This window comes from Malaclemys terrapin, chromosome 2 (genome assembly GCF_027887155.1).
Source record: "Malaclemys terrapin pileata isolate rMalTer1 chromosome 2, rMalTer1.hap1, whole genome shotgun sequence".
Classification (NCBI taxonomy): domain Eukaryota; kingdom Metazoa; phylum Chordata; order Testudines; family Emydidae; genus Malaclemys; species Malaclemys terrapin.
In genome coordinates this window covers 209,143,509-209,159,470 of record NC_071506.1, presented here as the reverse complement: position 1 = coordinate 209,159,470, position 15,962 = coordinate 209,143,509, and the positions used below count along the sequence as shown (strand labels likewise).

Here is a 15,962-nt window from a genome sequence, read left to right as displayed (position 1 = left end):
ATTGCTTTTCTACACTCACCCCACAGCATAATGAAGTCAATGGGGCTACTCAGATGTACAAAATTAAGCAGATGTATAAGTGTTAGAAAAATCAGGCCTAAGTACATTTTTAAGACTGTAAAGCATGGATTAGAAATAATCAAACAGTACAGCTTTCTTGTTCTGTACCTTTATCTGAATAATGCACTTTATGACACTTGGGAAAAAAAACAGAAAATATTTTCTTGTCATTTGTAGATTACAGGTATGTCCCCAGAAACATTCAACTAAATCAGAAGGCTCAAAACATTTTTTCAGTTAGGGATCATGCTAACAACTCAATAGGAAACTTTTATGGAGAAGGTAGTCACATTAGATAGCTTTAAGCATGGGGAAAATATATTTAAGTCTGGCTTACTGTTATGGATGATTTCCCTGCTGTGTTCCCATGTTTCAGTAAGGATTTGGAGAGTTTCCTCTGTGAAACAATCTGTGCCAACACCAAAACAAAGGGAAAAAATTAGAAACTGTAGTAAAAACATGGATTGTGATTTGATTTTTATGTTATTGCAATTATTTGTATTTGCACCTGGGAACCCTAATCAAGGATCAGAGTCCCATTGGGCAAGGCACTGTACAGACAGGTAACAAAGGCGACAGTCCCTGCCCCAGGGAGTTTACAGTCGTGATATGACAGGCAGGATGCAATCGGAGGACAAGTGGGATGGGGAAGGGTGGGAGGATAGGTTAGAATTAACACAGTTGAGCAGAAAAGCAGAATCTGCACCTAATCATTTGCTTAACTAATGACAGATGGAAGGCATCAGGGCAGAAGTAGGTTTTTTAAAAGGGTTTAAGAGACAAGGTGGCAGTTTAAGACTGCCAGGGAGTGTTTCTGATCCTTGGGGGGGCCGCACTGGAAAAATAATTCTACACAACTAAGCTATCAAAAATTACAATAACATCGAGTCTCTTTCTACGGGGCATCACAGTCTGTTTTACACAGGACACCCATTATTTAAAAACAAATAACTTTAAATTCAGACATAAACAGGCTGCATCACAGCCTGAGTTCCAACTTTGTCTCCACGGGGACTACACTTTGTCTGGAGCTCTGTACAGCACACCGACACATCTAGTGGGTGACTAATGTACACCACATAAACATTATTCCAGGCATAATGATGAATTGTATGTTTTCCATTACAACAACCAGTAGATTTCCATAACCTTGAGACATTTAAACTAGGCTAGTAAAAGTAGGAGAAAAATATATCGTCGGGAAAATTCCTACACTAGCCCACAATAAGCAAGTGATGTGGTGATAGACTAGTAAATGATCTAGTTCATTAGGTCATTTCCATTATATGATTCTATTAAAATAGTTTTCATTAGAAACATGTAAAAATTATGAAATACTAGATATACACTAGATAACGCTAATGAAGAGAAAGCATTATCATCAATTATTTCCATTGCAGTGGCTCCTGGGAGACCCATTATTTGTTCAGAACCCCATTGTGTTAGGTGCTGTACACACACAAGACAAAGAGAAGGTTCCTGTCCCAAAGAATTTACAACCTACTATCAAATATGCAGAAAACATGCAAAATAGAGCATGGTTTTGGTATTAAAAACAATCCTTTCCCATTTTGTACAACACATTTTTAAGACGTTATGGCCCAGATGCACACTACATGACCTTTAAAGTGCAGTAACCTAGAAATGGAGACAAAAGTCACTCTTATGCAAAGCATGCAAAAAATAACAATTACCCACTGAAGAGCCCATAAAGGAAAGGGAGTGGTTTATGCCTGCTCAGCTGATGTTCTGGGAATTTGTATGGATTTGAACAATATGCTAAATTAGTAACCGTAATTATCATAACAGCTTTAACTAGCACACAGCATACGAACTTAAAGAATTACATACTGCAAAGTACAATGGCAACCTGCACAAGTTTGATACTGTTTTTCATTATCTCAGTGGGAGGCGGACTTTGAGCAGTCTTTGCAGTGGAGGAGGAGGACTGAAGAATGGCACCCATATTTTGCTTTGCATATCTCAGGGTACGTCTTCACCACCCGCCGTATCGGCGGGTAGCGATTGAGTTATCGGGGATTGGTATATCGCGTCTCGTTAAGATATATCGATCCCCAAACGCGCTCCCCGTCAACTCCGGAAGCTGAAGTTGCGTATCTTAGATCAATTCCCCTCCTCCCCCCCTCCCCTGCAGTGTAGACCAGCCTCACACAGGCAACTAGCACTAAGACAATGCTGTTCTTTCAGATGCAGTTTGCTGGACAGTGCCCCAGTGATGTGGGACATAACCGAAGTAACACAACTACTTTAACAGTGATAACAGCAGCCTTTGGTATGGGCACAGCCAGAGCATGCTTAGTTTCACTTTAAGAAGAGGGATCCATAGAAGATGCTGCTGCCATTAAACTGTATGTATTTTTAAAAAGAGTTAACTAATTCGTTGCATGGAAGAGTTTTGTTCAATGGCCATAAATACTGCAGATGAGACTGCTGTGTAGAGGCAAGAATTAGGTAGTGCACTAGGACTCTTGTGTTCTACTCTTGACTCTTCCAAAGATTATTCAATTGACACACATCTGCGTCTCAGCCTACCCATCAGTCAAATGGGTTCAAGTAAAAATCACCAATCTCCCATGAGTTCAATTAACTTTTTTCAAAGACCTGTCAGAGATCCTCAGATGTTAAGCACTACAGACTTCCAAAGTATTATAAAGTTATGGGCTCTGTGCATAATGGAACAAAGGGAAAGTATTTTCTCAAGCAGGAGAGCAAAATACAATTAGTAAGAATAATTCCTACTTCCAATATGCTTTTTAGTCCCTTTAGTCCCGTAGATGTGCTACGTTAATCTCTAATGTATGATAGAACTTGGATGGAAAACAATCACCCTTCACCTACTCACCTGTAGTCGCTAAAAGTTATCTTTACCCAGATCCTTTAGTAATGCCAGCATTTTTGCCCTGAACTATTCACCTCATTTCAACTTCTAGCCCTCCCTTCGCTCCTTTGCGAGTTGTTCAAAGTACTAAGATGCACTGCACATAAAGTAGCTTGAAACTCTGGGGTCTCCACTTGTGTGGCAGCTACATGCATCAAAATAGAGTGAATGGAATTTATTTTGACGTTCCTATTATTAGCTCGTTTTAATGAGACCAGCTCTCTAAGCTATTAGTGTCATTTTGCCGCAGCAAACGCTCTGCATATGTAAATATGTGTATTCGTGTGTGAACACCCACACGTTGTTAATCAAGTGGCCAGTAAAATGGATCCATCTGGCAGCTCTATGCCTGCATCATTGCCTCAAATAGTAATTAACAATTAAGATTTGCAGGCTGTCATTTAAATAATTGACAAAAAATCAATTTTTACAAGCAGTAAATTGCCCTTTTTGTTTGCATGCTAAAAAAGTAGCTATTAGTGGCTGGAATGGCTTTTTTTTTTTTTTTTTTTTTTGGAAGCTGCCATCAATTATGAATCACATTTATTGCTTATCTATAGATGTAACATTACTTCCCCAGCAGAACCATAAAAAGCGTTAGCTATTCTGGCTGGTAGCAAGCAAGTTTCAGCCAACTGGAACACATGAACATAGGAAGCAGCTGTTTAAGTTCAGAGTTACAAAGAGATGGTTGAACTTGCAATATGGCCAAAGGCAAGGCATTTATCAAAAGTCTTTTGTGTGTTAGACGTCTTTGGTTTGACTCCTACTTCAGCAATTCACAATTGAAAACTTTAGGGGAAAAGGTGTTTCTACAATAGCAATGTAAAGAAGTGGTACAGAAAGTGAAAAATCTTTTCTTTCTACAAAACAGGTATTGGGGGGCAGTTTGGACCCTTTTTTCCCCAACAGATTTTAAATACATTTTCATGAGATCCCTGATATTGTACTGAGAACTGGAAATAGGAGTAGAAAAAAACAAATGTTCCATTTAAAGAAAAAACACCAGATATATAATGATGTTATACATATTCAAATATATGCAAATTAGAAAGTAGATTCATCCAGATTTCAAGATCTTCAACATTAAGGCCAAATTCTAAGATCAGTTACACTGAAAAAACTCCTTTGAAGACCCTCTGGGTTTGCATTGCTGTAACTGAGCTCAAAATCTGGCCCAATGTGTTAAGGAGAGGGATGCGCCCAAACTAAAACTCTGGATCTTGGGGTGATTAAATCTGGATCCATATTTTGCACTTTGATCCCAGCTCCAATTTAAAATGGTATGAAAGCTGCTCTGCCTGTTTAAAAAAGCCAACAACAACTGGGGATTATAGAAGTTATGACAGTGAAGATCTATGGCATTGGCAATGATTGTGTATAGCGCCAACTTCCTATAAAAAGGTCTGGCAACGTACATCAGAATTAACCTACAATATCTGTTACTTGAGCTTTGGTCCTTTTTTGACAAGCAATTACCAAGCATGCCAAGCTGCCAAGCTATGTAGTGGTAGAAGTGGTTTTAAGATGTGCATAAAATTGACTAGGATAAATGTCCAAGATCATTTTCATTTGTGACATATGCCAGGATATGAACTCTGGTATCTGGAGGTTGAAAGGCTAGACTGGTAATCTAGTGTGTCAGCTAAAGCTCATGAGATACCTATAGTAAAAAGAGAAAAGAATTTAGTAGCTGTGGAATGTCCAGATCCCTGACTTATCCCTAACCCTCAATACTATGTCCACACTGTGTGTGTGTGTGTGTGTGTGTGTGTAATAGCATACTTTCACTATTTCACCCCTCACCACATTTAATTTTATTGTAGACACACACAATGCCCTTGCACCTCCCCCCTCATTAAAATGCTGAGGGTTGTTGATGTTTCACCCATATTTGGAACAATGGTTCATTAAGGCAAGATTAAAAGAACTGACCTACTCAGGTTCACACTCTGTAGACCTTTCCCCGTTACATTTCTTGTCTGAGGCAGTATCATTCCTCTCTCTCCACTGCTGCTGTATCCAACCCCACTTTATGGATTATGTTCTCCATAACACATTCAACACATTTCAAGATTGGATTTGAACCCTATAGTACTGATCAGTCCACAGCATATTTAGAGCTGAATTAAGGCTTTTTCTTATTTGCTATTGATTTTAAACAATGACAGCAGCCAGCCAGCCAGCCAGAACAGGATATTGGGGGGAAAAAAATCAGTGCTCACAACCATAATATAATAGGACTCAATGACATTGTTGGAAAGGGTTTATCGATATAAAATGGTTTGAAATTCAATTAGTGTATGGCATCTCTAGCTCTTTGGGAAAAAATAGTTTTAATTCATTAATTTTTCATGGATCAATGCAGTAATTCATATAAAAGATGCAATATGTAAAACAAAGCGTTAAGAACTGTGAAAAGTGTTCCGATAACATAAGTCTCTGAGTTTCATGCCATAATGGAAACAATATGACCTCAAAGATCATGTGGAACACTCTGCTACAAAAGAATGACTAAACTAGGCCTCCTAAGGATTACAGAGGGATTTTAAACAGTTAGTAGAAGAAAGCTAATAAGAGTGCTGCATGGGATAATTTTACAGCACTCTGAGCCAGCAGGAATAAAATGGCATTCATGTCCCACAAAGTACATTATTCAGCCCATTAATGAATTCAATTACTTCATTCTGAGAAGAGCAGGGGCCAGATTTTTAATGGTATTTAGATGCCTAAATATAAAAACAGGCGCTTAGTGCGAGCTGGGTGCCTATCTTCGTTTTTAGATGCCTAAATACCTTTAAAAATCTGGTCCTATGTCTTTTTCAGCATAAGAGTAGTCTTCAGTCTATTGGTCCACTATTCTTACACAGAATATTTCTATTAAATAGAATTTAAATTAAATCAGGTCTAATCATGGGTCTTTTAGCCTTTTTCCAATTTGAGAGCAGTGACTGAAAGTGGATTAATTATCTTCGAGTGCATAATCTCGTTAATGACATATAGTATTAAAAGTATATGTGAAGTAGTGACAATTATTATCAAGAAGCAAGTTCCTTAATAAAATGTGTGTGTGTGGGGGGGGGGGAGGAGTACTAAATCCCAAAGTAATATTTGCTCAGATTCATGGCATACAGGGATGCAAACATCTGCTTGACATCGGCTGCAGCTGTTCTCCAGGGATGCTGCTCGCTACAACAAAATGCAAAGTGATAAATCGCAATAGTTTATTTTATTTATTTATTTATTTAGCATTTCTGTACTTAAACTACCCAGTTTTTTGGGGACAAGTTTAGGGCCTAATCTTGAAAACAGTTATGCATATGGGGGACTGGTTGTGATGGGTCATGAAACCAGAAAGCTATCACACTGCTGCTGTTCTGGGAGCTTTTCTACAGCAATTTCATTAGTTTATAAGCATTAAGAATAGAGCGGGGCAAATGTTTTGACTGAAATGTTTTGGCAAAAAATGCAGATTTGCTGACTCCAAAACATTTCATGAATTCATATCAACCTTGCCAAATTGCTTCAGCAAAAGTTTTTTTTTTTTTTCAAAATGAAATTTTTCAATTTTTCAATTCAAAATGACTTTTGTTTCAAAATTTCCTTCATTTTTATCTTTTAAAAACTGTAAAATGTTTAGAAATGCTCAAAATCAAAACAAAACATTTTGGTTTGGGGAGAATAAAATGTTTGGTTTGGCCCAAAACAATTTTTTTTATACTTTTTGATTTGCCATAAATTTTGAAAAAATTCAATTTCTGTTAATCTCTGTATGATTCCCCTCCACCACCAAATTTTTCAGAATTGCCAGAGAACTGAAAACTCCATTATTCACCGATCTCTCATTAAGCACATAACATGCACAAATGAGCATAGTTACTTTGAGCAACCAAATGGTAGATATGTGAAAAATACAGACAATGCCGAGAGTAGAGCAGGGCTTGAACTGGGACAAATCATGGATAGTGCGTGAAATGGCACTTTTTTTTAAAGCCTGAAATCTTTCTCTGGTCTCTCATTTGAAAAAAATATATATTGTCCCTATGGTTATGGAGAATACTTTCACAATCTGAACCAAGTGTAACTGATGCAGCGATGTCGGCCTGAGTTAACAGAAAGCCTGAAACAATTGCCTGAAACTGAGAGATGTGCCCTGCTGAACTGGAGAGTTAACACAGATGCCCAAAGATGATAATTTAAACATTAACATTACTAACCATTTCACTGCTTAACGAAGCAGTGAGACAGGAGAAGGACAATCATATGAAGATCTACTAAGAGTAATGTTTCATTCTGGTCATTCTGGTGAGTGGTGATTGGGAAAGTAGAACCAATTTCTTTCACCTCAGTCAGACAGAAATACCAGAGGGTAGAAGCAGAACCCAGTGGAGCCCCCAAGATTTTCCCCTTGTCCTGACCAGCAGGAACCTGTTCTGCTCTGGTGACAACTATGGAGCCAAATGACTTCCTCTCTAGCTCTAGCAGCACTGTTCCTCTCTCACTAGGGGTTAATTGCAGAACCTGCTGCATTGGTTGCACTCAGTTCACATTTTCAAGCTTTTCTTTGCAACCATGAGGGTTAGAAAAAATTTTTTTTTAAATGAAAGCTGAAATTTGACACTGGAAACCAGAGCCTGGTGTGCCTATACCTTAATCCAGGCCAGCCCATGGGTATATCTGAACCCTACTGAGGGGAAGCCAAGCTTGAGGAACCCAGCCAACTGTGACTGACTTCTCAAGTGAAGCTTGGCTTGAGAGAAGAGAGGGGGACCATTTGAGCCCTGGATTAGAGTGGGTAAAAATACACCTATTTTGGTTTAGTTTCAACTACCATACCAATCCTCCCTCCATTTTTTTTAAAGATACTCATACCTACCTCAAAGTAAATTCCTCTGGGGATGAAATTTTCCAGACTTGGTCTCCTCCCAACCCTGAATTATTCTGGAAAGCTTTAGTCAAAAAAGTTCAGCTGTATGTTTAAATTCTGATTAGAAATACATTCCGATTAGAAATTTTGCACTCAGGTAACTAAAACTCGGACTGGAGCTAGAAACATCAAATTTGGCTTGTTTGGTGTTATGGGTTCTATTCTTAAACAAGCTCAAAAATACCCAGTCCTAAAATGGCTCTAAATCAAGGAACTTTCATGCGTCAGGGTTTGTGCATTGCTGCAAAAAGCACCCTATAAAAGTTATGAATATGTTTCAACTTCAAGATACATTTATTGAAAATATCTTGGGATTCTCACTGCAACACAGTGTAAAATCTTGACAGGCATTGGCATCTGTTTGTCGGTAGTGACTTTTGCAACTGAGTGAGAGTTCTATTATTAAATGTTAGTTTTGCACATTAAATTTAGGGCTTGTCTACATGGCAAGCGAGGGTGTGAAATTACAGCGCATCAGTTTTCCATGCAGTAAGTTCCTGTGAGGGCCCTGCTACAGCACAGTGAAAGTTCCAGAATGTGGCTCAGCATACAACTGCTACTTCAAAGTAGCAGTGCTAAGCCACACTCTGGGACTTTTGCTGCACTGTATCAGCACCCACACGGGATGTTACTACACAGCAAGCTAGTGTACTGTAGATTCACACCCTAGCTTGCCGTGCAGTAACTTGCCTTGTAGACAAGCCCTGAGAAATGAAGTAATATTTGGTGGAAAACTTAACTGGTGTATTTCCCTATACTAATATCCCCCTACTGTTACTCACACCTTCTTGTCAACTGTTTGAAATGGGCCACCCTCATTACCACTACAAAAGTGATTTTTCCTCCCTTGGTACTGTTAATTGAATTGTCTTGTTAGCACTGTCCCCCTACTTGGTAAGGCAACTCCCATTTTTTCATCTACTGTGTATATATACCTGCTACTGTATTTTCCACTCCACACATCTGATGAAGTGGGTTTTAGCTCACGAAAGCTTATGCCCAAATAAATTTGTTAGTCTCTAAGTTGCCACAAGGACTCCTCCTTGTTTTAACTGGTGTAGTAATGCACAGTACATTCCACATATGTAAGCTGTATAAGAAATTTCAGTTTGTATAATCTTTTATATGATATTATGGGATCTAAAGAGAGAGCATATTTTAAGACAATGTTAACAAGTAGGCAGAATTAAACTTGACCTTTTAACATTAACCCTTAGAATTTCCTAACTTTTAAAGCTTAATCTCTCAATGTAGCATTGTATTAATGTGCCACTAATTTTTGCATGGAATATATGTATTAACATGGTGCAATTAATATTAGATTGCAAGGACTCTTCAGGGAAAGTTAAAAAAACATGACATTGAAAGGTCATTTCAGACTGGAGAGCCTGGCTCAACAGCTCAGTTCAGTCATGCTGCTGCCTCTGAAGGAAGAAAAGATTTTAAATATTATTTTTTTAAAACTGTAACAATCAGGAAGACTGCTGCTGTTTTATTTGAAAGGGCTACTGTTCAGAGTGGGGAGAAAAAAATAACTTTGAAATAAATGTCTCTATTTAGCATATTAACTTTTTCCTAATTGCACACAGCAATGTATGGCTCTTTGTTATACTTGCATACAAATAGCCTAGCAATCTGAAAGGTATGCTGAATGTATCTACACTTAGTCTTCAAGCTACAAGTAATGATTCCATGCCAATATGCCGCTACTTGCGAGAGTCACATGTAGGCAGGCAGAATTACAAGAGGCTGACTCTTGTCAGGTCATTGGAACTAACACTCCTACTTTTGTTAAAAGTTCAGTGGGACCATTCATCATTCTAAGTGGTTGGAGCCTAACGGGGCTGCATCTCATTGCTCTCATCAGTGCGTGGGGATATTGGTTCACCGCTGAATCACGGAGAAGAATGCTACCAGCCTCACTTCCTGAAGTACTTGGATTTTCAAAGTCTTCCATCCGAGGCCCAACATTGGTTTTGTTCTATAACATCTGACAACATCACATCTGTCGGTAATATGGTTGCAGGCAGTGCTTAATTTGTGCCATGGCTTGCCAGGGCTGAGCCCCAGAACCATTAGGCTTGGGAGTTCATAGCTCTGGCACTCTTAGGCTTTCTGCATCAGTTATGAACGTAAAAAAATTGCTTGAGCCCCAACACCTAATTGCTTGAGCCCCGGCACCTTTCATTACAAATTAAGCCCTGGTTGCAGGCTGTGTGCCATAGAAGAGAGGTCCCTCACAAAGATCTGAGTATCTCTGAAGAGAGACCCACTTTTGTCTGGTTAGAGCATGTTGTCCATACCACTGCCTTCCCAAATGAGCTAAATCATCATCTATCATCTTTGACTAACATTATTCCGATAGATCTTGCTTTTGGAAGGGGGTATTACAGGGATTAATCTCAAAGTGCAGGTTTAGTGCACATGTAAAAGATAATCTAAACACAGATTCAGGTAATGGTTTATTTCTTTTTGGTCAACCTCTACCTGGAACAAAAGAATGAAACATGGCATATTTATGAAAAAACCCTCAGTCTTTTAGATTATGTCTAAGAATCCAAAGTCTATCCTATGTTTCATATAACATCTCCTATTTTTGATGGGAAAGAAACTGAATTGATAGACAGGCACAAAAAGTCATAACGTTTTATGCACCCATTAAATTGCAGTGTAGCAACAAATTCATGTCAAAGTTAGCTGAAGAACAGCAGCCATCCCATTATCATCCTACAAAATACAGTAATTACAGAAAACTGCTAAGTGTTGGAGTAAGTGCCGTATGTAGAATCTCTGTTGCAAGATTTTCAATCCTGGTATCATATTTAGCTGCATTTGGGTGTCAATTCCACTGCTAATATCATATTTTTAAAAATCGTTGATGAATTATGCAAAATTTAAAAACATAAACTGCCTAGCTATGTTATCAAAAACTTCAAAGCTACATTTCTGGGGTCAGATTCCATGTTATTATTTTTTCTTGGTTACCATTAACAGTAAAATTATACCACAACCAAGCCAGCTGTGTGTTATTTATAGAGGCAGAATCATTATAAGGGCATGTTTTTGCGAATGGCAGCAGCAATGAGGTTTTTGCATTTTAAAACCAATTAAGAAAAAACATTTAATACATTATTTTCTAGATTTTTCTTTCTTCTCTATATACAGCTCCTTTTCTTTGACTGAGACCACAGTATGCCCTCAAGAGCACTGCCAAAAAGAACATGGTTTATCGTGCATTTTAAAGGTCCTAATTACCCATCCATCCCTGTTAATCTACCAAAACTACAAATCTATACATTTGTGTTTTATAAAACCAATGAGAAGCCTTTCCTTCCTATAGAACCTTTCTTTTATATCTTACCACACATTTATAGGGCCAAATACTCAGCTGTGCTGTGCAGCTGAGGAGAAGGGGGGAAGAAGGGAGGGGGCTCCTCTTTCCTGATCCTGGGACCAAAACAACCCTGGTATAATTTAGAGCATTCACAAGGCTACTGTAAATTATAACAGGTTTAGCTGTCCCATTGGACCCATTTTGAAAGTTCCTGCCACTTTGTGTAGTCTCGACCATTCGAAAAGAAACACATTTGCTCTCTCAGAAGTATTTTTTATGACCCCCGCAAAAGAAGTCATGTTTGGCAGGGATGATATAGCAGTATCCACAGTAGGGAAATCAACCCAATCCTCCCTTGAGTTTGGTGATAGATTTTTAACAAGGGGCTCCTGAGAGCCGCCTCCAGCACATTGCTGATGGTTAAGGCTAAGATTTTGTCATGGATATTTTTAGTAAAAGCCATGGATAAGTCACGGGCAATAAAGAAAAATTCACAGAAGCCCATGATCTGTCCCTGACTTTTACTAAAAATATCCATGATATAATGGTAAGGGGCTGGTTAGCTGCCAGGTGGCTGGAAGCTCCGGGGCCCCCACCACCCTAGGGGGCTCAGAACCTCAGGGTGCCCCTTCCGCCTCCCCCGCCCCCCCAGAGGTGGGGAGCTGTGAGGGTCTCCCTGCTCCACCACCACGGCTGGGGAGCTGCGGGGATCCCCCCAGCCCACCGTGGCTGGAAGCTGCAGGGTACCCCCAATGCCCATGGCGGCTCGGAGCTTGGGGGCTCGCTGCCTCAGGTGGCAGGGGTAATTCACAGCTCCCTGCCACTTTGGGAGGTGGCGGGACCCTGCAGCTCCCAGCTGCTGGTGCTAAAGACACAGAGGTCTTTGGAAATCATGGATTCCATGACTTCCGTGACCTCCATGACAAAATCGTAGCTGTACTGATGGTGCTGTAGATAAAACTGCCTGTAATCACAGACAAGGTGGGCGAGGCATATCTTTTATTTGACCAACTTCTGTTGGGGAAAGAGAGAAGCTTTGGCGCTTACACAGAGCTCTTCTTCAGGTAATCATTTGGATTTTCCTGACAAACTATTCCTTCTAGCCTCCTTGAGATTCAAAGGATGCCTCTGTGATCCAAGCTTCCTGAGAGCAATCTTCAATTGCTCCTGCTTTTCCTGAACAACAATAAGGAGGACAAGGAGGAATTCTTGGGGAGGGAGGATAGCGAAAGCAGTTGCTTCTTCTTTGGAAAACAATAATGTTCCTGTTACAAGTTTAAGTGGAAGCGTTGCAAAGTGTAATCCAACCCAGAGGTTCACAAAGCTCCTTGCCAGCTCTCACCGTAGGATATGTTACTCCTAACCACAAAATGTTCAATTACATTCAGTGTAGCTGGTGCATGACGACTTAACAAGACTAAGACAGTCCTTAGTACTGTTATCAGGAATAAAGCTGGGATCCAATATACCTCAACCCTTCAGAGCAAAAAGCCTGCCATTTAGAAATAAACCCTGCCAGAAGCTGTTTATGTCTCCTTTTACATAAGCAGGCACTGGCACAATATGTATTGCTCATTTAGGACTGATTCTGCCACCCTGACTTATGTGGGCCCCAATTCTGACAACATTTATCCACCTGCTTTACTATAAGCAAGCTAACAGTCCCATTTACTCACCCATGTGAGCAAAGTTAAGTAGGTTTCTAAATCTTTGCTGTATTTGCTATGTAATCATATGAGTAATAGTTTGCTCCCAAAGCAGTGTCACTAATTTTAATGAGGCTACTTAAGCAATGCAGTACTGCTCAATTTATGTGAGGCAGAACTGGGCCCTTAACTTAAAAGGCAAATTGCTGGTGGATCAAGCGTCGTTGTCTCGTATGTCCCAGGTGCACCTGAAGAAGGTTCAAATCAACAACACCTCTCTGTGTATTAGTCCCGTATAAAGCACCAAAGTGGTGAAGGAGAATGATTTTAACACATCTGATGAATTTCACTCGATGGGTCTTTCAGCAAAGCAATATATTTAGTATCAATACTAACAGAAGTGGGGGAACGGGGGAGGGGGGAAGAGAGAGAAAAGGGAGACACTTACTTGTCCAAGAGTGCATTCCATGCCACCAAGAAAATCTGCATCTTTCAAGCCATTGTGGTTGCTGCTAATGTCATGGACTTCAAACCGTAGCCGCTGAACCTCTTCAAAGTAGAAGTCCACTGTGAATAACTTGGAGAAGATTGGATTTATACAGGTTCGAATCACTTCTGTCCTATCAACCTGCCAAAAGAAAAAAAAAAACCCTATGAGAATTTACCTCAGTGACTTCTTACTCTGTCAGTAATGGGCTACAACATGAACCAAATTGAAAGCGAAATTAAAAAACAAAATTATGTGAATGAAGAATCTTTAAAGAGACAGTAGTTTAGATACAAAATGTGGTTGGCTTTTATTTAAAAAAAAAAGGTTTAATAAGCTAATTGGCTGAGCTTGTGAGGCTTTACATGCAACTCAATGGTATTTTTCTGTTTGTCTGTCTGTCAGATTATCTGTCTTTTGTAACATAAACTTTTGAACGTCACATCCGATCAAATCCTGGTATGAGGGGACTGAGAGCACCCGGAACCCCAATGGGTGGGGGGACATTGGGGGACCCTGGAATGGGGGAAGGTGGGTATGGGGATACACAGAACAACTACCGTTGGGGCAGAAGAGTGTACTGTAGGGCATAAGGGGAAGTGGGAATGAGGGTGAACAAAGAGCCACTGGCATGGGGAAGAGAATGGGGGGGGGGGGCAGGAATGGGAGACAGGCAGAATGGATGGCACACAGGATTCCCTGCCACGGGGAGATTGGGGTTGCATGGAGTCCCTTAACTAGAGGGGGATGGGAGTGTGGCACACAGGGAGCTTCTGGGGGAGAATGGAGGGATGCAAGGAGCCCTTGGCGAGTGCAATAAGCTCAGCCTATACAAGCTACCAGTGTGCAACCCCTAATGTTAATAGCAGTGTTCTCATGTGAAAACAGGAGTGAGGTAGATTTAAGAAATTTACTATACTCTTGGAAACCCAAAGACAATGACATATTACTATTTATTGTTTCTGTTTTTATAAGACAGTTTCCAAAAAAGAATTAGGGCCCTGTTGAACTAGGTGTAGTTGTAAGAAATAATGCTAAGCCAGTACCAGAGAGCTCACAGTTTAAGTTCAAGGCAATACTCAACGAGTGAATAAACAGATAAAGGAAAGGTAATGGTAGAGAGATGCATTGCATCTGTGAGGAGTCACAGTGCTCTCAGTAGTCAAACTCAGAAATGCATGAGAACATGAAATTGACCAGACACAGTGAGTGAAAGAGAGCAGTGCATGCTGAATGAAATGCAATGAATTAACAAACAGCACAGTGAAAAGTAAATTAGGGTCTACACTCTAAATACATCTTCAGTGCAACTCCATTGTAGTTAATGGAGCTACACCCAGGATGAAGTTGGCTTTTCTGTCCACTGGTCAGGACTTTCAAAAAGCTATCATTTTTATCTTTGCAGTGTTCCTTTAACCTTGAACTTTATTACTTCACTAGGTGGCTTTATATTCACAGGTTTTTTTAAAGAATAAAAGGAAGGGGGACTTAGTCTAATGGGTATCTTATCACCTTTGCCCGTTTCTTCCTAACTTTGTGCTCTCATGTAACAAAGATAACAAGAATAATACTGACTGCTGCTCTTCACCAACCACTGTTTAACTTTTAACTCTCTCTCTCTCTCTCTCTCACACACACACACACATAGGGAAAATTAAACACCTGATCTCAGCAGAGAGGCCATGGTCTGCAAAGATACATAATAAAATTCATATTTGTAGTAACGTACACTGCTGCTACCTAGATCAACTGTTCTGTAGACAGTTAAAGGATTTCACTCTCCAGTGCTATCAGTTTAGCATTTTCAAACCAACAAAGTCACACAGAAAAATTAAATGGGTGGGAGAAAGGGGAAAGCTTTTAAAGATATTCACTTGGACTTACTTGCATGAGTAAGGGCTGGAAGAATCAGGCTCTTGGAGAGTAATATATAAAATGTATCCCTATTTTTCTCACTAGTCAATCACATACTGAGAGTGTCTGAGGGATGCTCATGCCCCTGCCCCATTCCCTAAAATTGTGCAAGAAACCACACCTCTACCTCAATATAACGCGACCCAATATAACACGAATTCGGATATAACACAGTAAAGCAGTGCTCTGGGAGGGCGGCACTGCGCACTCCGGTGGATCGAAGCAAGTTCCATATAACATGGTTTCACCTATAACACGGTAAGATTTTTTGGCTCCCGAGGACAGCATTATATTGAGGTAGAGGTGTATCAGATCAAAATGTATTGCTGTGTTTCCATAAGAGTGCTCAGAAAGTACTTTACACACACTGTCACAGGGTTGGCGCAGGCTCTCCCACTTTTGTGCCTGCATCCTGTGTTCTTTTGTTGGATCACCCCTGTCTTTATTTACAGTGCTTGTGCAGTTCCCAGATCCTCCAACAGTTAGTGCCCCACAGACCCTCCCCAGGGTCTCCTGGCCCTTGAGGCTTCCTTGTTGGCAAGGAGACATAAATACTGCCCTCCTGTCTCCTCCCAGGTTAGCCTGCCCACTGAGGTTTGCCCAGGGCTTTCATAGCCTTCTCCTGCCCCAGCCCAGCTGTCACTACTTAGCCCAGCATGTTCATCTGAACCAGCCCTCATTAGGGCTTGCAGCTG

At 40.2% G+C, this 15,962-nt stretch overlaps 1 protein-coding gene across 2 annotated transcripts in view; it reads right to left on the bottom strand.

The window, feature by feature from the left end:
- CPNE4 (copine 4) overlaps nt 1-15,962 on the bottom strand; it is a 327,733-nt gene that overhangs the window by 120,715 nt on the left and 191,056 nt on the right. For both annotated transcript variants that reach the window (XM_054021033.1, XM_054021034.1), the window contains 2 exons: nt 13,315-13,494; nt 398-469 (listed from right to left, as the gene is read on the bottom strand). In XM_054021033.1, the coding sequence (XP_053877008.1) occupies nt 398-469; nt 13,315-13,494 (252 nt within the window). The remainder of the gene's footprint in view (nt 1-397; nt 470-13,314; nt 13,495-15,962) is intronic.